The following is a 25,122-nucleotide window of genomic DNA, read 5'->3' as shown; positions in this document are numbered from 1 at the left end:
TTCATTCTTCTCCAGACTATGCTTCTGACTTGACTTTTCAGCCTTCAAAAGAATGCCTTGGATTAAGTCCCTCTTCCCTTCCTTTTTATGCACTATCTTTGTCTTAGGATGTAAGCTCCTTGAGGACAGAAAATAGCTTTCTTTTTACTGGGACGGGTATCCCAGTGATTAGCACAATGTAAAAGTAAGCATTTGATAAACTCTTCTTGCTTTTCCAAGTTCATCTTTCAGGGTCCTTCAATAATATTCATGCAATAATACTCATGGAATGTCCCCATTCCAACTCCCCTAAATAGGCTTAAGCTTACTTTGTCAAACATCCGGTTCAGCAGTCTTGGAACCACAGGGAAGATGGTGGGCTGCAGCATCTTGAGGTCATCCATAAGTAAACGGATATCTCCTTGGAAGAATCCTATTTTAGCTCCATGACAGAGCATTACACACTGGGGAGGTGGAAGAAGAAGGTGTGAATTCATGAACCAAGGCCCTCTTGCTGTTAGCTAAAACCACAGTCCACTTTCTGGTGAGATCACTTCAAGTTTGGGTTTAAGTTGGCAAGTCCCAAATACCTTCATTTATATTTAACACATCCCACCTAGTATTGATCAATGGTATTCTATAAAAACAAAATTAGGTGAAATAATGGGACAGGAAGAAGTTAATATGGAATTTGTTATCTATGGACAACTTGCTGGAGGATATTACAGTAGAGTTTGTTATAGGATAACTTTTCTTTTATACAGGTTTTTGCAAGGTAAATGGGGTTAAGTGGCTTGTCCAAGGCCACACAGCTAGGTAATTAGTAAGTGTCTGAGGCCGGATTTGAACTCAGGTACTCCTGACTCCAGGGCTGGTGCTCTATCCACTGTGGTACCTAGCCAATCCCTAAAATTTTTTAATTTTACTATCTGTACAATAATATTTGCCTTAAAGCCTGATAATTCTTTAGGCCTCAGTTTCCTCATTTATAAAATGAGGGGTTTAAATAAGATGGTCTCTATGGTCTCATGCCAAATAATATGAGTCAGAACATTAGTTTAATATTGTTAATATTAACATCCAGTGAAGACCTTTGATATCTCATTGTGGTGTGAATGGTTGTAGGTGGTTCTGAAGGGCTCTGTAGCACCTGGCAAAGGGCTATCTGTGTTGTAGAGTCCAAGATCTGGTCTAGTGAAGGCCAGAAAGACTCATCATCAGGAAGGTAGCTACGAGGTGACAAATGCTCTCAGCTACAGTCAATGAAAATGATCTACTAAAGGCAACAAGTACTTATAGTCTTCAGTGATGAAGGGAATCCTCATATCTATGTATCTGCACAAGCTTAAAATAGTATGAAATAAATGGAGAAACAAATTACGCAAGGTGTTCCTCAAAGGAATTTTTAGATTAAATCTCAAGGCCATTCTAGAATTTGATGATGTATTTTATGATGATATAATCCTTAAGACAGAGGATGATTAAGACTAAGACACATTTTATTCTATTTATTAAAGGAAGGGATACTTAGTTTTAGTTGAAAATAGTATATTATGCCTTGGTAGTGGTGCCTTTAGGGTAGAGGAGTGGGGGACTATTATTACAGAATAATGCATAGAGTTTCAAGTATAGTCCATGTAGCAAATATTTCTGCTGAACTGTTTTTGTCATGGGTTCAAAATGGGAGGGCAGGAGGAAGGTAGAAAGGAGGAAGATTTAGCTGTGATATAGTGAAAAAAAAAAACTTCTATAAAACAGTTAAAAAAAGAAAATAGTTCCACATGTAATCCACATTCCTAAAAATGTGATTTCTTTGAAGGGGGAAAACTATACATAGATATACATAGATATATACTGAAAAACACTTGCAAAAATCATTGACAATAAAAATGACCATTTTTACATTGATTTGCATTCAAATAAAGGTAAAGAGAGAGATACTATATGATGCATACCATTATTTGTACCTTATGGTACAATTCCAGATGGTCCTTATTTTGCCCAGATTATAGGCAAGATCCCATTTGGGGTCACATACTTAAAATGATAGACTGTGAAGGTGGGTGGAAAGGAGCAAATGTAAATTTTAATTCCCAATGCTAATGCTTCACCCTAATAATTTCAACTACTGCTTAAAGTCCAAGTTTCTTACAATTTATTTTACAAGCTTACTCTTTAAAAAGTCATCAAAAGGTTATTTGACTTTCAATCTCAGTCCATCTGCATATTTTTCCCTTATATTCACTAAGTCTGGATACCCAAATTAAATTAGTTTTCTCTTCCAGGAACAATTCAGTTTGTATTCAAGGTTGTTTAGGGCAGCAAAATGGTAGATATAGTGCCTGGAAGCAGATGATTCATCTTCCTGAGTTCAGATTTGGCCTCAGACACTTATTAAACTGTGTGACCCTGGGCAAGTCACTTAGCCCTGTTTGCCTCAGTTTCCTCATTTGTAAAATGAACTGAAGAAAGAAATGGCAAGCTACTCCACTATCTCTGCCAAGAAAAACCCTAATGGGGTCACGAAGAGTTGGCCATGAACAATGATTGAACAACATGAACAACAACAAAATAGTTTTGTGATGTCTTCCAGATCTATAGTTCCACATGCATATCCCTTTAAGAACCATCATACACTATGTTTGAAACACAGTCACAAAATATATATTTGTGTGTGTATTTTTAAATTTTTTTTATTTATTTAAGGCAATGGGTTAAGTGACTTGCCAAAGTCACATAGCTAGGCAGTTATTAAGGGTCCACCTAGCTGCCCCATGGGTGTATTTTTAAGGAACACAGGCCGATTTACCTCTTTCTGGTGATCAGGTTAAAGACAGCCTGACTCTTAGCATGAAAGGACTCCACTTTACAGAGTGACCAGGGCCACAGTGAACCCTGAAGTGAGTTACTCTGTTCTCTTAACTTTTCTCTGCATCTAACACAAACCCTTACTCCCAGATTTATAAGGCTGAAGAGGAAGCCAAGAAGGCATTCTTGGTTTGAGTCATGCGATTATGTCAAGGCAATCCTGCCAAATCTACCTATTTAGGGACTATCCTCTTTCTCAAATCAAAACAGAATATGTTATAAAAATAAGTCCATTTTTTTGACCAGTAATAACTAGCATGTATCTAACATTTTTTAAATACTGTTAAGCACCTTATACATATTATCTAATTTGATCCCCGTACCTACCCTGGGGAATGGGTTTTATTATTATCTCCATTTAACAGTTGAGATTTAACAAATGAGTGACTTGTCAGGGATCACACAACTAGCAAGTTCCTGAAGGAGGATTTGAACTCAGGACTTACTGACTTCAAATCTAACACTCATTCTACCTACTTATACCATCTGGTTGTTTCAAATGCTACCCAAGGTCAAGTCTTCTGGGTCAAAAGAACAGGTAGGATTGGACCAGAAGATCAAATTTCCTTTATAAAATACCAAAAAATTGAGGGACAGTGAATTATTAATATGTATGTGTTAAGCTTTGCACCTGGGAATAAATGGAAAATGAGGGTGGCGCCTACACTGCTCTCCATAATCCAGATCCTGTACATGATACAAGGCAATAGACTACTCCACAACACCATACCACATTGTATCCCAATTTCCTTACCATCATTAGCTGCTCATACATGTGAGCAAGTGGTAAATATGAAATGTGTGTGTCACTCGAGTTCAAATGAAGTGTTTTCTGTGAAAAGACAATAACTGAACAAACATGCCAAAAAAAGCAACTGAAATAAACTCAGTGCCTACCTCCACAACTCTCTCAAACATATGGGCAAGAGGCAAGAAAGATATCAAAATGTCATCTGGAGAAGGAGACACCACATTCTGCAAGCGAAGATACCAGCAGGGCAGAGAAGCACAAGACCATTAAGATTTCCATTCATTGCCCACCCTCCTATTTTGAGCACATATTACCTTAACTTCATAGAGGGAGGGGACAGACTATTTTGGGGTATCTGAGGCTTTGATTTAGTGGGTATGTAGGAAACTGTTAGAGGAAGGAAAACTCTCTTTACCAGTGCAGATGCACTAGCAACTTAAAGAGTCTCAGAGTTGCCTGGGGACAAGGAGATATTAAATCTCTTGGCCTGGCTCATTTAAACAGTGGATGGCATAAAGAGGATTTAAGCCCAAGGTCTTCCTGGCAAGGCTGGCTCCCTTATCAATCCTCTTCTGGATTTATTACTAATTTATTGGATTTATTACTAAGAAGTAATCAGCAACAGCCAAGGAATGGTATTAAATGAGTAATTTGATATTTGGGCTACCATTTCTCTTCTAAAAGGTTTAAGCTTCATAGGTGGTTCAATTCTCCCCCCACCACCATGCATACCCATTCCCCTGCTCAGAATATCAAGGAACTATGTGCTCTAATTATTCAGAATTAAAAACCCACCGAAGCCACTCCCTCCCTTCCCGGCAAGATCAGCTTCAACCATTATGTCAGGATTGCAAGAAATCACATCCCAATACAAGCACTCCCACAACTTTACCAAGAGGAAAAAGAACCCAGCACAGATATACTTGTATTCAGGAGCTTGAAAGCGATTTCAATAGCTGGAGTCTTATCAACATTCTTCATTTAAGACAATATTTCATCTCTCATTTTAAATATTTCATTGATTTCAAATAAAACTTTTAGGTCAACATAAAGTGATCTATGGAGCTTTGTAAATAAAGTCTCCACCCTGCATGCCTTTGAGTAATATACTCAGTGCCTACTGCCAAAATTTGAACTAACCCCAGCAGGGTTTAACTGGACTTTAAATGCAAGCAAGGCATGTTAAGTGTTTGCAGAGGGTGGTAGTAAACCTGTAACAGAATTCTGGCCCAAATGAGGCATCTGTCATCATCAACCACAGTTATCAGTGAATGGGGCTGATGAGCTACCATTAGAGGGGTATATCTATCTATTTCTGCTTTTCATTTTTGCTCTCCCACACCCTCCAGAATTTGTCACAAATTCATAGTACCATAATCATAGTGCCAACCCTGAGCAAACTTGTTACAGAATAAATACCAAGAAGGAATTCCCTACCCATTATACTGCAGTTATACACCAACCCAACCCAGTCAACCTGCACCAATGCAGTCAATCTGCATCCCAACCACCTGCCAATCCAAAAGGACAATGGCACTGGAGGCTACCATTTGGAGGAGTCTAACTTGTACTGTCTCCACACCCTCAGATTTTGAACTGAAACAATTCCCCATCAGTCTGATTTAAAGTTTCTGCAGATTTGAAAACACATTTCATTTTCATAATTGGTTTTTTTAAAGTCTTGCACGAACTTAACACTTCCATTAGTTCTTTCTCTCAAAAGAAGGAATATCAATTAAAAATGTCATTTAAATAAGATGCTGAACACATTTTATAAAATGCTTTGGGGTGGGAGATTGAGGGAAGAGTCTGAACAACAAAACTGCAAGACCTCCAAATGGATCTATATTCTTTTATTAGTCAGTAACAGGACTTCATATCCTGAACCTGTTGAGTGTGAATATTTGACATAAAAAAACAGGGTGACTTGAGCATTTCTAGGAGGACTGACTACAAAAATCAGAAGTTTAAAGTTCAAAGTGGGCAAAGATAATGTTCTTTACAGGACAGTAGTGATACTGATTGTCTTGACACCACTATCATCAAATAAGGGAGTCCCACTGGATGTGAGATGATAAACATATTAGGCAAATATTAAAGGCAGCTGGGATGACAAATTAAAACACCTTCACAGGAAGATGGTAGGCCCTAGGAAACTAGGATGTCTAATAGCAAGAATAAGTTGCCCAACTACATCATTTAGCATCCTCAAAGTATGCTGAAATGTCATTCAAGCAGATATAACATATTTAAGCCACCTTCTGTATGCCTTTCTTTTCTTAAAAAATTCTCTATGGCAACATCCAAATGCAATTTTCCTGTCCACCTTTTAAGAGCTTTCACCAGCCAATATGCTTCCACGGTGGCGGCAGGAGTTGGGATGCAGGGTCATGAGATCTAAGGAGACCTGAGCAGTCTGCTCCACCCACAAATGAATGAGTCTCCCATCCTTCCAATGGGATCACCAAAGAATGGTGGGCTTCACAAAGACTTAAATTCCCGCAGCTGCCTGTCACCTAACCCAGATGGTCATCCCAGTGTCTCCAAAGGTTACCTCTGTCACTTTCACAAAAGCTGAACAGTCGCTCACTACATTTTGATGAGTGATCAATGCGCCTTTGGGATTGCCTGCAGAACACAGGGAGAGCAGAAAAAGAGTTAAAGCTGATGAAATAAATTTTAAGAAAGATAATGACAACAACAATAATAGTTAGCAATTATACTGCATCTGCTAGCTGCCAGAAATTGCAAGTATTATTTCATTTGATCATCACAACAATCCTGGGAGGTACAATTATGATCCCAATTTTGCAGTTGGGAAAACTGAGGCAGAAAAAGGTTAAGCTTCTTGCCCAGAGTAACACACAGCTAGTAAGTGTCCAAGTAGGGATTTGAGCTCAGGAAGATGAGCCCTTGACCACAGGGCCAGTCTCCTGTCTCCTGAGCCACTCATGGCTCTATGGCAAGGCATGTCTTCACTGCCTCTTCAGACTGATAGCAGTTTAGAAAACACAAGTCCAATAAGTCAAGTCCTTCAATACTTGTCATATCATGACCCACTATTAACCTATCCCTCTGCCAAAATCTAGAAGCTGGGCTGAGGATATTTTATCTTATGTAAATTGTTTATTATTACACATATGGCCCAATTTTGAATAGTGGAAAGCAATAAGGGAAAACTGGGAATTCACACCCTCAAAATCACCTAAGACATCGACTGCCTTAGAAAATGTATGCATTCATCAATAATTATTTGAGATTGTACTTGCATTTCTCAGTGGGCTGGAACCTGATTAAGATGTATTTGGGAAATATTTAACGAAATAAAAACAACAGTAAAAGGCAGATAAAAACATTTGAAGTCAATGTGCAGCCCACAGAGATCCAGGTGCACAGATTAGTGGCTGCCATTTTAATTTGAATTCGACACTTTTGCTCTACTAGATACTTAAAGTTTTCCATAAAACACAGAGGAGACACACTACAGGGCAGACTGAGTAGCCATCCCAACCTATCTACTACAACTGAGACTGCAATGAGTAACAAAGGTGAGAGAGGGGTTTCCTTTTCTGAAAGAAGCATCAACCTTCCAGTTACTATGCAAAGATTCTCCCATTTCAAAACTTACCTGTTGTCCCACTGGTGAAACAAATCACGGCAAGGTCACCAGACGATGGAGGCTAAAATGGTTAGGAACAAATTTAGTATAAGCCTGAAGAAATCAGTCAAGGATAACACATTCCAGGTAGGCTAAGGACTCTACTGCGTTCTTGAGATGACTTGGTTGTTCTCATGCCATGGAAAAGAGGCCATTCTGAGACGACAACAGCCTCAGACACATTCACTCACCACTCTGATGGGATATTTCCTTACATACATACCTTTGGTTTCCTTCTGTTAGCTCGACCCAGGTCCTGAAACAGAAAACAGGGGAAAAATAAGATACAAGCTCCCTTTGGTATTGTTTTGATGCTAGTCAGGAATAAAATACAGAAGACAGATACAAAGAACTGCAAATACTAACCAGGCACTTCCAAATGAGGAAAGCAAAATTTCCTGAATCTAATAACTATAGTAACTGGTATTAAACTAAATTGAACCTATTTAAAGACTACACTTCACTTTTCCAAACAGTCCACTGTTTTCATGTAAGAAGTGTTGGAAACAAACCATATTATTTGAAGATGGTAAAGGTTCTGCCTAGTTTTAATATAAATTTCTTTTGATTGTCTTTTGAGACAATTTTTCCACCTATAAGGTATGACTTGCAGATATACTTTTTTTGTTTGTTTTTTTAGGTTTTTGCAAGGCGAATGGGGTTAAGTGGCTTGCCCAAGGCCACACAGCTAGGTAATTATTAAGTGTCTGAGACCGGATTTGAACCCAGGTATACTCTTTAAAAATTTGTGTGAGTGAATAGAAGGATATGAGACCACAAAAACACACACAAATCATGCCAACTAGTGCAATTCAATGGATACATTAAGGTCATCAAAAAAGGCAAAAAAAAAAAATAGAAACAGATTCTCTACAAGAGTCTTAAGACCAACAGATCCTTCCTGAAGATATCCAACTAACTCTAGTTTTTTAGTCATGAAAAACCTGGGAGGATCTAGAAATCCATATCTGCAGCCTAGCCACCTTTAGAAAGAAAAATTAATAAGAGGGAAGCTCACAGGAGGACACATATGGGGAGACATGCTCCTAAAAGAATATTCTTCAGGCTGGACCAACATAATATAGTTTAGTTCATAATATATCCTTTAGTTCTCGCAACCCCTTTGTGACATAGTTGCTCTTATTTTTATCTTCCATAAGGAAAAGGAAACTCAGATATGTCAACTGGCTTATCTAGATTCAAAAGTTTATAGGACGTAAGTCACTTTATAGTTGAGAAAATTGAGGCCTAGAGAGAGATTGACTTTCTTAAGGTCACAGAGGTAAAAAGATTAAAGACAAAAGGAGAAGGGATGGAAGATAGTAAAATAGATAGTGACATGGAAACAATGAACATATGCTTGGACTGATTTGGGAAGCTAGTAAAGGATAGAAGGACCTGGCATGCTATGGTCCATAAATGGTCCTGAAAACCGAAAAGGTCGAGAAGGTCTGGGTTACCTTAGGAAATAGGATTCCAAGCAATCTACAAACCACATATACTTTTCTCATGGTGTTGAACCACAATAATTATGCTATACCTAAATATTTGGCTATTTCCAAATTCATTACAATATGTTTACTTTTGGACACATATAAGCAGTATGTCCAGAGAAAAAGAATCTGTACTTTCTTAGTTATATAACTGGGCTCAGGAAAATGATCAACCCACCTTTTAGAAGTCCTGTCTATAGCCATGTAACAGGATGAAGTCAACTGGCACAGTAAGATTAAAATCCATGACTTCGCCTTTCTTGGGCTATGAAACTCAGACCAAAGAGCCAAATAATCCCTTGGTAAAAAATTTACACATAGAAAGCAAGGTGATATAGTGGTGAAAGCAATGAATTTAGAAATTAGGGAACCTAAATATTAGTCATAACAGTGCCATTTATAGTTGAATGATCTCTGAAAAGTCATTTAATTTCTTTAGGCCTCAGTTTCCCCATCTGAAAAGTGAGTGAATTGGATAATATTACCTGAGGTCCTTTCCAGCCCTACCATTCCCCATGCCAGCAGAATCATCATGTGTAATTACCTCAAATGCTTTCATGCTTATTACTTCCACCCCACATTTCTTGCCTCGTTCCACGAGATCAATGTCAAAGGGATCCATGACGACTATGATTTTAAGAATGGGGGTTAGTTTGTTTTCTACAGATTCTAACATGAGGTTGGTTTTCTCTGGTTTATCAACAAAAACCAAAGACAGTTCGGCTGGAAGAGAAAAGATACAATTAATATTAAACTTGGTATTATTGAAGACCTAAGTACTATTTAGTACCATGATACCATATATTCACATTAAAGCAGCATTAGACATGTTTAAATTTTAAGCAGATTAGCTAACACAATATAAACAAATCTCCTCTGAAATTAAACATGAGAAAAATTCAAAAGAACAATGTTTAATCAAATTTCAAGTAAACATCCAGTTCAAAGAACATGAACAAATTACCTTTGTTAATTATGTATGTGATTGCTTCATTTCCAAGGGTATCATAAAGAGGGACCACCACCATTGAGTATGCATAGCAACCTTGTTCAATAATCACCCACTATGTAGTGAGAGAAAGAAGAGAAAACAAAACAAAAACAAAAAAAGGTCATAGAAGTATCACATACTAAAAGTTCATCTTAAAAACATCTGAGCTCCCTAACAAGGTTGTTTGCCAGACACCATGCTAAGAATTGTACAGAAAATAAAGCAGTGAAAATATATTTCCTGTCTTTAGGGGTCTTACATTCAAGAAAACAAAGCATAAATATTTGTGAGTAGGTATGTGTGAACTTAAATAATATAAGGATTCTGGATGACAAAGCTGAAAAACAAAAACCAAATGTCTCTTAGATGGCCTCTGACCTGGTCAGACCACATCTATAGTACTATGTTCAGCTTCTAGAAGGATACTGAGAAATGAAAGTAAGTCCAGGAAGGCAATTAGAATGGCAGGAAGCCTGGAGATCATCATGCTCATGTCATTTATCAGGTCTGAAGAAACTGAGGCTTTTTAGCCTGGAAAAAGGAAGACTCGATAGGAATGCTAAGAAGAGAATTCTTCATGAATACTTGAAGAGAGCAATTTGATGAAAGGCAGTTTAGACTTCTACATGGAAGCTAAAGAAAGATATTTTGATTAGATTAGAGGTAGCCAAGAGTAGAATGTTTTCAGAGGTTGATACAGGACAGAGATCCCTTCCCTGGAGGGATTCAAGTAGAGGCAGGGTGACAATTGATGGAGGACTCCTGCTCAGGTGGGGTTTGGATTACATGGCCTTTGAAGTCTCTTTCAACTGAAGATGCTCTTACTGAGCTTCTATGGAGGCAGTACATAATAAGTGGTACAGGCAATAAATGCTGAGCAAAGAAGGATACGTATTCATATCCAAGGCAAACCATTCAATATCACAATAATGCAAGTCTGTGCTCCAATACTGATGCTGAAGAGACCAAAACTGATCAGTTCTATGAAGACATCTAGAAATAGCATAAAAAAAGATGTCACATCCAATCAAAAGGGATTGGAATGCTAAAGTATGAAATCAAATAACATGGATAACAGGCAAGTTTGGCCTTTGAGTACAAAATGAAACAGGGCAGAGACTAATACAGTTCTGTCAAGATAACTCATTGGTCAAAGCAAACACACTTTTCTACTATAATTAAAAAAAGCAAAGACAACTCTTCACATGGACATTACCAGATGGTCAATATTGAAATCAGACTGATTATATATAATATATTACATATAATAAACATACACATATATATATATTATATTCTTTGTAGTCAAATATGGAGAAGCTCTATATAATCAGTTAAAATAAGATCTGGAATTGATTATGGCTCAGATCCTGAGCTTCTTACAAAAATTCAAAATTCAGACTTAAATTGAAGAAAATAGGGAAAACCATAAGTAACAACATCCCTTATGAATATGAAGTAGAAATGAGGACTAGATTTAAGGGATTAGAAGTGATAGATAGAGTACCTGAAAAAACAATGGAGAGAAGGATGCAATATGTTTAGGAAGAAGCAACAAATAACAGTCCAAAGAAAAAGAACAAGAAAGTAAAATGGCTGTCTGATGAGGCTTTACAAATAGCTGGTGAAAGAAGGAAAGTGAAAAATAAAGGAGAAAGTGAAAGATAGACTCAGCTGAAAGCACAATTCCAGAAAATAGCAAAGGAAGATAAGATGACTTTCTTAAATGAACAATGGAAAGAAAGAGAAGTAAACAATAGAACAGAAAAGACTAGAGTTCTCTTAAATAAAATTAGAGATATAAAGAGAACATTTCATGTAAAAATGTGCTTCACAAAAAAACAAAAATGTAGGGACTGAAGAGAATTAGAAGAGATTAAGAAGAGTTGACAATCACAATCAATAACCACAATGGTTTGGTTGCTGATCTAGAGCCAGAATGAAGTCAAGTGGGCCTTAGGAAGCATTGCTAACAATAAGGCTAGTGGAAGTGATGCAATTCCAATTGAGCTATTTAAAATCCTAAAAGATAATGCTGTTAAAACATATTCATATGGAAATACGTTTAACATGATTCCACATATATAAATTATATCAGATTATTTGCTGTCTTGGGGAGGGAAGGAGAAAAACTTTGGAAATTAAAATCTTGTAGAAATGAATTTGTGAACTATCTTCACGTAATTGGAAAAAATACTATAATTAAAAAAAAGATGATGCTGATAAATATGTCAGCAAATTTGGAAAATGCAATGGTGGCCAGTCCTCAAAGATATGGGAGTACTAGTTCATCTTACTTGTCTCTTGAGGAACCTTAGGTGGTTCAGTTCAGTTATAGCTAAACATGGAACAAATGATTGATTTAAGATTGGAAAAGTAGTTCACTTATTTAACATGTGCAGAATGTGAAATGTTAAATGTGAGACTGGACAAATCAAAAGGAGTTTGCCAAGAGAGATATCAACAATTTCAGATATGTAGATAATACCACTATGACCAGCAGAAAATAAAGAATAATTAAGAAGCCTCTTGATGAGGATGAAAGAGGAGAGTATAAAAGCTGGTCTGAAGTTTAATATAAAAAATTGGAAGCAATGTCAGATTTTATATTCTAGGACTCCAAGATCACTAGATGGCAATTCAATCTTGAAGTTAAAAGATACTTGCTCCTTGGAAGGAAAGCTATGACATACTGGAAGAGCAGCATTCTAAAAAGCAGAGACATTACCTTTCCAACAAAGGTCCATCAAGTTAAAGCTGTGATTTTTTCCAGTAGCAATGTATGGCTATGGAAACTGGACTATAAGAAAGCTGAGTGCTACAGATTCAAAGCTTTTGAATTGTGGTGCTGGAATAGACTTTTGAGAGTTCTCTTGGATAACAAGGAGATAAAATCAGTCAAAACTTAAAGAAATTAATTCAGACTATTCATAGGAAGATTAAATACTGAAGCTTAAATACCTGGTTTACATAATGAGAAGACAGAACACATTGGAAAGACCCCACTGTTGGGGAAAATGGAAGGCAAAAGGAGAAGGAAATGACAGAGGATGAGGTGAATAGATAGTATCATGGAAGCTTGGACAGACATTGGGATAGAGTGAGAATAGACGAGCCTGGTGTGCTTTGGTCCATAGGGTAACAAAGAGTCAGACATGACCGAACAGCCAAACAACAAGGGAGGAGAGATTACTTAAGACGTTTTACAGGAAGAAAGCATTTAAGAAGGGTCTTGAAAGGATAGGGAGAAAGAAAGGTGAAGGACATTCCAGTCTGAAGGGAGGTTTGAGAGAAGGCAGGCACAGAGAAGGGAAATCACCAGGTAAAGTGGGGAGAAGGTACCTGGAACAGAAAAGTTTAAGTAAGCAGTTTCAATAAGTTTCAATAAATAAGATTGGGAAACCCTGTAGACCATACCATAGGGTTTTCTTGGCAAAGACACTTGAGTGTTTTGCCATTTCCTTCTCCAGCAGATTAAGGCAAACAGGTTAATTGATATGTCCAGAGTCACACAACTACTAAGTATCTGAGGGAAGATTTGAACTCAGGTCTTCCTGACTCCAGGCCCAGCACACTCTCCATGGGTCTACCAACAAAGTTTTAGGGGTCTTTTTTGTTTGCTTGGCAACTCAAGATCTATCATGTAGATAATAAAGGAAAATCTGGCATGATTCACCTTCAAGAATGAGAAGTAGAATATCCCTATTTTACTAACCTCTACTTATCTTGCAGCTAAAATAGTTTTTTTCCTCCCTGCATAGTTAGTGCTTCAAAGAACCATTCTTTCTATTATATTCATATCATCTGTCCATTGTAGACATGTAAGAAATATTAGGAGGGGAAAAAATGGGGAATAGGGGAAAATGAGGCCCCTCCATAAACACTCTCTTTAGAAACCTGCTATGGTTGGAAGGACTGATTTTGTCCTCTTCAACCAGATGGGCAAATGTCTTAAGAAGAGAACATAATTTATTTTCCAACAGTGTATAAGGATGGGTCAAGCAAAAAACTGTATAATCACTTGGTATATACCCATTGTCTATTAATTTGTATTTTCTGGAGCTCCCATACCCCAGAAAAAAATAGCAGATGGATAAAAGATCTCTGCTATAAGGTAGCTTATGTAAAGGTACCATAAGTAAGCACGAGCACAGAATGATTCGTGGAATAGGAATGTGCTTTCTGCTGTTCTCAGCTATTGTGAGGTTTTAGTCTAAAAGGAAGTTTTGAACATGCCTGGAAATAAAAGCATTCCAGTTCCACAAAACTAATTCTACTCTAGGAGGAGGAAGCACAGGTTTCCCCAAATGGTGTGTAGAGCCCGGAAGTGGCATCCTAATGAAGCTCTCTGGCAAGAAGTGAGAAACACAACATGCAGGCAGGTTTTTCACCCTTTCAAAAAAACCTTGCAGAAAAACAACCACTACAAAAACCACTCCCACCATCTAGCTAGACTCTGTGGACACAAGGAGCACAAGGAGCAAATTCATTCAACCACCAACCTTGACTTCTTAGATGGCTGATTACTTCACATCCCAATTAGTCTGCCCTTTCACCTGATACCTGAAGAGGGTATCTTATTTAGAATTACAATCCACATGGATCTGCACAACTTAGAGGGAACATGTATCTAGAAACCCAAATGCAGCCATCACATCTAGACTAAAGCCAGTCAATTCAGATTGAGAACTAGATCAAAACTCCATCTGCCCAACCTTGGAAGTTGTTTGAGAGGTTAAAAACACTCCTCTGCTTTAAGAAAGGCAGAAATATGGTGTCCCCAAAATCTTAGTGCAATTTAAAGCTATTGGAACTTCTGGGGTGTCCCCTGACTCTTTTCCCCCACCCCCAAACCCCATCTCTGTGTCTCTGTCTCTTGCTCTCTCTGTGTCGCTCCCTCTTGGTCTGTTGCTTCCTTTCATACAATGAGACAAAATTATGGATTGATTAAACAGAAGTATTCAATAGAGAACATGTTGGCTCATTGCACAAAGGCAGAAACATAATATATTTTAATGTAGCATAAAAGATGACAATTTAATCTCTTAAGCAAATGTGACTGTAACAGAGAAAAAAATATGCCTACTGTTTCCTTATCAAATAAACAACCCACCATCATTTTTGCTTTATTATAAAATCATCCTTTGATAAGTTAGCTAACTCATTCTCTTAGAGTATGTCTCCTATATAAACAATCCACAATTTAAAATTAAAAAGGAAAGACAGATTTCTGCTTGAAACTTTTTGTTTTTTTGTATATGACAGATAACATGGTAAAATGACAGGAAACCAGTCCAGATGGTCAAAAATGACTAAGAGGAATACTATTAAGATGCTAAGATGGGTTAGTGGAATTACTTCTTAAATAGGAACTGTTCCTCTGATGACTGACTTAGTGGCAGAATAATCTGACTGTTTTTGCATTATTAAATCTCAAATATTTGTAATTTGTGTCTAACTGATTTTCTCCATGTTTGAATCAGCATATTGTGTGACTGTCTGGCATAAAATGTTGTGAGGTGAAAATCAATACAGGCTGGCCAGTCCTAAAGCACTTTCTTTTGTGCTATTGCCAATCTTCAAGGAATTTAATTTTTAACTTTTAGGATCTTACTAGAATGAAAGTATCTTTTGCAAGAATAAAAATAAGGACATTTATTGGAAAAAATTATCTCGGTTTCTACTGTTTTCTAAGTTACAATATTTTTATTTTTTTTTTTTACTTAAAGGTCTTGAACAAAAAAAAATTTCTTCTTTGTTGAATCTATGTTCTGAAGTTTTAATATGAGATCAGGCATTGTTATTAGGGAGGACAGTCACCTAAAGAATGTTGGTTCGTGTCCCCTGGAAATGCTAGGGCTTCACATAAACATGAAGCCAGGTCCTCGGAGAGGCAGAGCAAGGTCGGGGGGGGGGGGGAAGCAGCTGAGAAGTCTAATAGTGAGCTGCTCTTAGGCATTATCAAGAATTAAGGCCAACCAAAGGGCTAAAAGACGAGGTGGTCAAACAGTCCATCCCAAATCATTAATACCTCAGGCCTGTTTTGAGCAAAGATGCCAAAATATTGATCTGGTGATGCCTTGTAACCTTTCTGGAGCAGCGCTGAGCCCACACATTCGGCCTTGTCTGCAACCTGAAACGAAAGGAGAGTTAAGGGAAGAATCTCACGGGAGGCCCCTGCAATCAGACGAATGCACTCCTGCTCCATAATGGCTGGTTCATGATGCAGCCTAGCCTAGATACAAAGACAGGCTGGAGGGATCAGCAGCTCTCACTGAGATGGCAAAGTAGTTCACAGAGTTTCTCACAACAGTTCTGCAAAGTGAATGGAGTATTTTTATCTTCTTTTTTCCAAATGATTTTTATTTTATTTTTCCAATTACATGTTATGAAAGTTTATTTTTATCTTCTTTATAGAGATAAAGAAAATGTACCTTAGGGAGGCAGTCACTTGCCTGTAGTATTACAGCAAGGTTTGGGACCAGTAAGAACCCAGACTTAGGTTCTTACCTCTACATCACACTCACAGTCTTAAAGCAGGTAAGCTTTTTTTTTTTTTTTAAGGTTTTTGCAAGGCAAATGGGGTTAAGTGGCTTGCCCAAGGCCACACAGCTAGGTCATTGTTAAGTGTCTGAGACCGGATTTGAACCCAGGTACTACTGACTCCAGGGCCGGTGCCCTATCCACTGCGCCACCTAGCTGCCCCTCAGGTAAGCTTTGATTGACAGTTTTGCACTGGACAAATTAAATCTCATCTGGAAACTCCAGAGTAGCTCCTCACTAAAGGGACTCAGGTTGAATTTTTTAATAAAGAAATCTGTGCCCCAGCCATCAGTTTTCATTTATGTGTTTCATGTTTCCTCCGTTATATGGAGCACATTCACATTTGTCGATATTGGCTTTGCAAAGGCAGTCTAAGTTTGGTTTTTTGGGGGGAGGGGGCAAATACAGGAAGAAACAGCATTGCTTTCATATTTATCTATCTATCTATTTATTTTCCAATTATATGCGAATATAGTTTTCAACATTCATCTTTTTTGTTCCCCCTTTTTAATGTGGCAATGGGGTTGAAGTGACTTGCCCAAGGTCACACAGTAAATATCAAGTGAATGAGGTAAAATTTGAAGGCAGGGCCTTCTGACTCCAGGGCCAGTGCTCTGTCCATTGTACCATTTAGCTACCCCAAAACCATGCTTAAATTAAGAGATAAGGGGTGCTATTGCATCAACTGCAAATATAAAATATTTCACATCTGCTCTTCAATTCATCTAGTCACTTGTCAGTCAATACCCAGGGGTATTTGGCAGCTGTGGGTTTCCTGGGGTACTTAATTTTCTGGGATTTTAAGCACAAAACATCCCAAAGCCAAAATTTCCAGTTGTTCCTGGAGCACTTTTTGGCCTGGGGAAAAGCAGAGAGATCTCCATTTCCAAACAACTTCTGTCCCAACTTCCCCACAAACTTCTCTGCCCCCTCTAAAGAGTTACAGCCCCCTTCACCAATACTGCACTATTGAAAGCAGGAGCCCCATCCAAGAATGCAACAGGGGGCTAATATCTCCCTTACAGGCCCCAGACTCCACCTCCCAAGCTTGTTCTTAAGGCACCTGTGCTATTTCCCAAGCCTAGTTCAAATATGAGAGGTGGGAACAGAGAGACAACAGGGAAACCTCTGGCCAAGCAGCCCAGGAGACACGGGCTCCAGGCCTAATTCAAGCAGCAGCTTGAAATGTAGAACTCTGGATGCAGCATTCACCTCAACAGAACTTAGTTTTTCCATCCGGAAAATAAGGAAACTGGTGATCCCTAATTCCTTCTAGGTCTTAAACTGTGTCCAATATTAAATGACAGATGTGTAGGTTAAATGAGGTATGAAAACATGGATTCTTACCTCTTTATATGAGATCCACTCATATGGTTGATCAGGTTTCCGAGAGCCTAAACAAGGGCCATTATCTAAAAATAATTTTTAAAAAGGAAGACATTTTAAAACAAACCATCATTCTTGGATTTACATTATTACATGGTAATTTGGTTTAGATAGGGGCTTCATTATTATAGCAAACAGCAACAACAAATAACTGAAATTATTTTTAAGTTCTACTTGGTTTAGTTATTTAGGTTTTGATTCAGCATTTCAGTGCAAATTCAGAAAAGGTAGAGATTACTTTGGGTAATTTCCTTAGTCTTATGATTTATTCAAGCTCATAAAAACAGAGAGAGAGAGAAAAAAAAAGTCTCTGGCAAATTCTACTGGCCAAGAGCTAAGGTTTTTTTGGTTGTTTGCTTTTATTTTGCAAAAACAATAGGGTCAAGTGACTTGCCCAAGAACACACAGCTAAGTAAATATTACGTGTCTGAGGCCGGATTTGAACTCAGGTCCTCCTGACTCCAGGACTGGTGCTGTATCCACTGTACCACCTAGTTGTCCCAAGAGCTAAAGTTTTTAACTGAAAGTAGAAAGCCTTGGTCACAGAAGTAGGGGAAAAGACAAGAAATTAGGCAAAGGAAATAGAAGCAAAGGCAAAGAGATTTTGGGTCTCTTGGGTTGGGCTTTCCAGCTCTGGTAAGAGAACAAAAATATTTAAGTTGGTTTTGGGGACTGCTGGTAGGTACAAGAAGTAAATTCAGATCAAAGTCACAATAAGGAAAGGAGTGATAACATGGAAAATCCAAAAACTGTATCTACTTGATTTTGAAATGGTGGTGACTTTTGCCAATTAGGCTAATAAATTTGATTTTTTTTCCTCTTGTAACACACTAACAGATGATCAAAGAAGTAATTGCAGAAATGGGAAAAGTTGAAGCATATATGTAATTTTGAATATGTGCTCCACATTCAGGTAACTAAATATAGCCCATTTATATGTTAAGGGATTTTTTGCAATTTGGTTAAGTCCTCATGCCTCCTGGGTCTTGGTTTCCTCTTGAGAGCAGGCTCTCACTGTCTTTTGCCTTCTTTCTAGGTCCCTTGCACTTTGCACAATGTCTGGCTCTTAGTGGCTGCTTAATAAATATATTAATATTACTGACTGATTGAAGGGTTTGGCTTAGATGATAATCATGGCAAAGTCTCCTTCAGCTCTGAATGTGCCATCCACTGAATGGTGCCATCCCATGAACTCAGACCTGTATTCAACCAACTCTCCACAGCTCTGCCGGCCCCTTCTCATCTAGAGTGAAGCTAAAAGCTGTAGCACGACATCTGCAGTAGTGGATGGCAGCTGGATGGTCTGTGTGCATTTCTATTTAGCTAGTGGGGATGTATCCAAGAGCATCAATGAGGCCTTGACTGTGTAATAAAAAACTTTCCTAGGCTGGCTGTCCTTAAGAGAAATATCCTGGAATCTTCTATGCAGAAGAAATGCCTAGGAAACAGACTCACTGTGTCCTCAAGGCTACACTTGTAAGGGCAGGAGCCAATTCCTTTTGCCTCATATTTCTAGCATCTAATATAGATCCTGGCCCTTCATAGGTGCTTACAAATGTATCTCGAATGAATGGCTTTTCCTCTTGTTCAGTCTGTCTCTAGGAAATAGTACTGTGGGCTTGCTTGAGAAAATTAATTTACATGTTAGCCTATGAAAAGCAGAATTAGGAAGCAAAATTAGCTACAAGAAAACATGGTCTTTCTATACCCCTATATCCATCCAGATAACTGAGGTTCAATTGTACCTCAATACTCCAGTCAAGTCTGGACTTAGGAGGGGTTCCTCTGCAGGGAAGAACCTGGCAGAGATGGCTAGAATACACACTGCCTGAACCCCAATCACCACCTCTTGTTATAGTTTCAGAGACTCCTACATCCTGGGAACAAATCTTCTTAAGCCAAAGGCTTTTCTTTTGGAGCCATGTGATACTCCCAAACTCCGGAAATTTGCTTTTCCCAGTAATGGAGTTATTCACGTGCTAAGTCCATAAATAAAATGGAGTTGAGTATTTCATTTTCACATTCATGTGGCATTTTTGATCTCAGGACTGTGTTAGCCCTCAGAGTTTATCTCCTGAACCCCAAGCTTCCAAAATGTGATGAAACTTTTTTTTATTAAGGAAAAGATGCAAGTTATGCTGTTTTCTCTTCTTAAAAAGATTTCAAATAGAAATATAGAAACATCATAATTTCTAAAGTTATTTGTTGCCTTTTTTGATTTAAAGGTATCAAGAAGACATTTAAGAAAAAATGAAAAATATTTAATATTTGTATTTTTTAATCACCCTGTTCAAAAGCTCAGGAACATAAAAATGGGTGATAAACAACTTAGCTTGAAGCCATAAAAATAATATTTGGTAAATTTAGAAATATAAAGGTTAAGAAAAGAGGAAAAGGGTGGGAAAACAAAAATCTTTGGGGGGAGTCTATTTGTAGTCTACCTCTTCACTGGGCTATCCATATAGGTTCAAGGTATGGTGCAATGACCTCAAACTGGAGCCTGGAGATCTGAGTTTGAATTGCAACTCCAGTACTTACTAGTTGTTTTGGGACCTGAAATAATCCCCTACAAACCTCAATTATATCTGCAATATAAAATGGGAATAGTACTTTTACCACTTATCTCAGGGTTATTGTGGAGGAAAGTACATTGTAAAAAATCAATGTTCATTATTATTTTTATTGCTCTTCATTTTATGAAAAAAGGGACATAAAGAGCATAAACTGATATACTATATCTCAAGACTTTCTCTCTAGGAAGGAAAAGAGACAGTGGAGCACCAAGAAACCTTATAAAAAATTTTAAAATCTTATTTGGGTTCTTTATATGAAAGTACAGCATGAAATTCAAAGATGACATGAATTCTGCTCTCCCAATTAGATTATATTTGAGGAAGAGAAAAAATTAAATAATAATTATATTTTATAATTATAATAATAAGGTATCCATTCTCAAATATTCAATAAGAATATTTGGTAGTTTGCACTGTTCAGCCAAAGAAGTACATGCTGTACCTTGACTCAAGAACATAACATCATTTACCCTCTTTAAGTACAAAGGAAAATAATAACATGAACAACAATAACAATAGTAATGACAGCTAACATTTATACACTGCTTTGAAGTTTGCAAATTGTTTTACATATGTTATCTCATTTCATCAAATAGAAGAGGAAATAACAAAATGAAATATGAGCTTATTAGCTGAGGGACTTCGCCAGAAGTGAGGGGACAAAATTCCATTGTAACATCATTGCTACTATGATGTCATCGAAGGGTCCTTGGCACAGGACCCTCCCAGTGTCCAAGCAGAGTACATGGGGTGGGGGGCAAAGGAAAGACTAGGGTTGATTTCTATCCATCACTAAAGGTTTTAGGACATCATGGATCTGTTACAATTCCAAATTTGTTCCAAATTACAAATTCCACATAATTGCTTACTTGACATCTGCATTCCCCTCTGGAAGATTTCATACAGTGTTGTTACATCATCATAGAAAAACGACAATGGCTCATCACTTTCAAGTATTGTTGATCTTCTTGCACCATCAGTCCCCTGGTTAAAAAAAAAAACAGAAGAAGTGAATGAGTGGAGGGGAAAAGAGAAATATATATATAATATGTATGTATATATATACACACTAACAAAGAAATCTCCAGACCACCTTATTTGAAGGTGCTTAATAAATATTTGCTTCAAGGAAAGAAACTAAAGATTCTCTTTATTAATTAAAGTTAGTGACTTTTCCCAGAAGTTAACAACGTTTGCTCACTAGTAAGTAGCTCACCAGAACCACCAGGTACAGGAAACATCCCTCAAGAGAGGGACCTCTCTCCCTCCACTGGTGAGAGCTGTGCAACTCCACAGGCACAACTCAGAAGGGCAGCAGGATGGGCAAGTGGGAAGCCGCTAGCATTAGGGTTAGGGGGGTTTGGGTTCGAATCACCATGTGTCTGAATCTTGTTGGTAGTCACTGAATCCTCTTGAGTCTCAACATCCGCATATGAGAAACAAGGTCTGATAAGGACACCTCCCTAACGAAGTTGTTTTGAGGATTTAAAGAGGTAAGAGGAAACTTTGCAAACCTTAAAGTGGTACATCAATGACAGTTCTGAGAATTATTAAGGAGAGTCTTCTCTGTGACAAGATGGACAATTTCTGAACATTGTAGAGATGATTTTCTAGTCATTCTACCTATATCTTTTAATAGAATTAGTCCTCCTTTAATACTAAAAGGGCATACAGCCAGCATTAAAATTAGCAACTGGTTTTGGTTTATTTTTTTGGAGGGGACCTTAAAATAAATTAGAAGAATAATACATTCATAAATCACTGGTCATTACAGTACAGAGATCCCTGAAGAGCCTAGGATGTGTTACCTGAATATGTGACAAACCCCATTCACAGACATACTATTTTTGCTGGAAAAAATTCTTGAGTCCTAATATTAACAAGAGATACATATCTGTCTATCTGTTCTATCTATCCCCTAACACCAAATGAGAGGTCCTACATCAAGAATGTATGATTCCCAGCTGTCACATTGCCTGATCTGTACCTTCAAATCTTGTAGAATGAGACACATAGTTCAATTTAAATTGGTATAGAAAAAAATATCATTGAATCTGGAGTCAAAACACTTGGGTTCAAATCCTACTCTTATTATTTGCAACTTGTATAACCTTGGAAAGCTCATTTAATACTTCTAGTTTCAATTTTCTTATTTTAATAAGGTCAGAAGAACTAAGTTCAAATATAATTTACTACTTTGTATATGACCCTGGTCAAGTCACTTAACCTCTGATTCTGTTTCCTCCTCTATAAAATGGGGACAAGTATAACATTTACCTCACAGAATTGTTGAGAGGACCAAATGAGACAATACTTATTAAGTGCTTAGTACTATGGTTCACATCTCCCTAGCTCATCCCTTCCCCAAAGGAGTTTGGACAACGAGCTTTATTCCACAAGTCCTAGGATGAGTTTATAGTCCCCTTCCACATCCCAATTTAAGTGGAATTTTGCCTCATTCTTTAAGATTTGAAGGTAAAGATCAAGCAATATGACCGCTGGAAATTATACATTCTTGCCTTAAGACCTATTATTTGATATTAGGGGAGATAGATTGAGTTCTAGCTCTGAAGTTATTAAATTGTAATCTCAATTTTTTTGAATGGCAGAATGAAGTTTCCAGGAGGAACTCAGTCTTTTTTTTAAAACTTTATATAAAGTCAAACAAAGAGCTAGAGTTTCATCAATATGTCTCTTTCCTCATCTGACAAGGGATGAAATTAGCCTGGATAATCTCTAGCCTGAACACTTGAAGAATATAAAGAGAGAATTTCCATGTCTTTAGGTGGAATATGGCAAATTTAAATTATTCTATCTTTAAAACTTTTCTTATGTTTTATTTCAAAAGGGGGTAGGTGAATGAGTTTTCACATATTTGAAGAACAGGTGGACATTCCTTTAATATTTCCTTCTCACTTGAGGATAAAGGTACATATGTTTAAAGAGACAGAGGACACTTTTCTCATCTCAGCAGTAAGATAGCTTTCCTATCTTCCTCCCTCCTCAGATTTTTTTCTTTTAAATCAAATTTTCAAATTGTAGAAAGTTCGCCTGGCATTGCAGAGCTGAGCCAACAGAGAGGCAATGTGTGAAGGGAAGAACCCCTTGGCTCTGAATCAATCTGGAGCCTCTTGTCACCTCTACCTCGGTGATTGGGACAATCCAAAGAGGGTCCCTTCACTAAAGGAGGGATTTTAGGGGTCCTTCCTGCCCTAAATCTATGATCCTATGAATTCAACTCAATTTTTGCTTTCAATTCCACTGCTTTTAAGAAGTTTCTGAAGGGGGTAGGTAGTTGGAGAATAAGTATTTGTTAATTGAAAAAATTAAAAAAAAATCTTTGGGCAGCTAGGTGGCGCAGTGGATAGAGCATCAGCCCTGGAGTCAGGAGGACCTGAGTTCAAATCCAGCCTCAGACACTTAATAATTGCCTAGCTGTGTGACCTTGGGCAAGCCACTTAACCCCATTGCCTTAAATAAATAAAAAAAAACTTAAAATCTTTGAGGTTATCTTTATCTTCTAATTCATTAAGGTCAGTTATATTTAGAATCAAAGTATTTAGAACTAGAAGAGATGATAATTTAGTACAATCCCCTTCATTTTACAATGAATATAATGACCCTCCCAAGAAACAAAGCATCAATATGCTGAAAAGTCTAATTCAGTATTCTTCCACTAGACTATACATCAGATTTCAAGAATCTGTGCTTCTTCCTCTGATATGTATTACACTCCCTCCCAGATTCCTAGCATGGAAAAATTCATCTTTCGCCAGTCAAGAAGGTCAAATCTCTCCAAATTCCCCTGGGTGGCTTTGCACAATTGATTACTGTTGAGCCCATGTTCAAAACCTGCAGCTTCCCGGCACCTGCCTGTGCTGCATGATCTGAACCTTTTAGGATTCGGGGTCAGCTCCTAGAGCTGAGGCTTTCAACTTGGACTTGACTTTTGAAAAGGTTCTGCTATTTCCCTCTACTCAGGCTTATCCTATGCTCATCTGGATCTGTGTCTGGAAATGGACTGATTCTAAAGAATCCTTAAGAGGAATATTTCTAGAATTCCTAGAACAGGAGTTTTTTAAAACTTTTAAAACTTAAAAAAAATAACTATTTCAATATAATTGATTCCTTTTGTAATCATATTTTATTTTATGCATTTGAAAAATTATTCAAAGGGGAGCAGGAAACAGGATGCTATTTTATTCAAGGAGATACTATTTGCAAGAGGACTTATCATGTTGGAAGGGCTTGCTATGCAGTTTCAAAATGAATCATACATGTCAAGAGACTGGAAAGTACATTCTGTTAATGACCAGAACCAGAGGACATTTTCCATGCTCTGAGGCCAAAGGGAAAGACAGCCCTATTAGCAAAAAGTAGGTAATAGGGCAGGAGCATGGGTGGTATGTAGGAACTCCTCCACACTGCTCATCCTCTCTGCCTCTGTCTCCCTCTCTGACACTGTCTCCGTCTCTTAATCTCTCTGTCCCTTTGCCTCTCTGTCTCTGTCTCTATCTCTCTCTCCAGGAGTAAGGGGAGGTGTGATGGAGGAAAAAATAAAAATTTGATTTAATAAAGAGGGGAGGAGATGAAAAGAAAAGATAGAAGAAAAGAAAAACCTAAAAGTGAAAATTAAGAGAATATGATAGTAGCAACAATTGCTCCAGGAACCTAAGTTCACCTCTAAGCTAGCCTGTGAAGTTTGTTCTCATATCACTGATAAAAACAATACCATTTATAGAGTTCTTTGAGGTTTTCAAGGTTCCCTATCTACATATATGATTTCATTTGATATTCACAAGACCTTTGTGTGGTGGGGGTCCTGCAAATATTACTACCTCTGTCTTACAGATAAGGAAACTGAGCCTCCAGCAGATTAT

The 25,122-nt window shown here is 37.7% G+C and overlaps 1 protein-coding gene across 5 annotated transcripts in view; it reads right to left on the bottom strand.

The window, feature by feature from the left end:
• The window catches only part of ACSL1 (acyl-CoA synthetase long chain family member 1), an 80,729-nt gene that overhangs the window by 15,073 nt on the left and 40,534 nt on the right, over positions 1-25,122 (bottom strand). For 3 of the 5 annotated variants that reach the window (XM_074228866.1, XM_074228868.1, XM_074228867.1), the window contains exons 3-12: positions 21,112-21,226; positions 17,631-17,695; positions 15,772-15,873; positions 9,714-9,813; positions 9,294-9,472; positions 7,480-7,512; positions 7,227-7,278; positions 6,153-6,226; positions 3,745-3,822; positions 309-443 (exon numbers count right to left, since the gene is read on the bottom strand). In XM_074228866.1, the coding sequence (XP_074084967.1) occupies positions 309-443; positions 3,745-3,822; positions 6,153-6,226; positions 7,227-7,278; positions 7,480-7,512; positions 9,294-9,472; positions 9,714-9,813; positions 15,772-15,873; positions 17,631-17,695; positions 21,112-21,226 (933 nt within the window). Of the gene's footprint in view, positions 1-308; positions 444-3,601; positions 3,680-3,744; positions 3,823-6,152; positions 6,227-7,226; positions 7,279-7,479; positions 7,513-9,293; positions 9,473-9,713; positions 9,814-15,771; positions 15,874-17,630; positions 17,696-21,111; positions 21,227-25,122 lie in introns of all 5 variants that reach the window. The other 2 variants (XM_074228870.1, XM_074228869.1) reach the window with 2 other exon arrangements.

This window comes from Macrotis lagotis, chromosome 3 (genome assembly GCF_037893015.1).
Source record: "Macrotis lagotis isolate mMagLag1 chromosome 3, bilby.v1.9.chrom.fasta, whole genome shotgun sequence".
Taxonomy (NCBI): Eukaryota; Metazoa; Chordata; class Mammalia; order Peramelemorphia; family Peramelidae; genus Macrotis; species Macrotis lagotis.
This window is presented reverse-complemented; position numbering and strand designations above follow the sequence as displayed.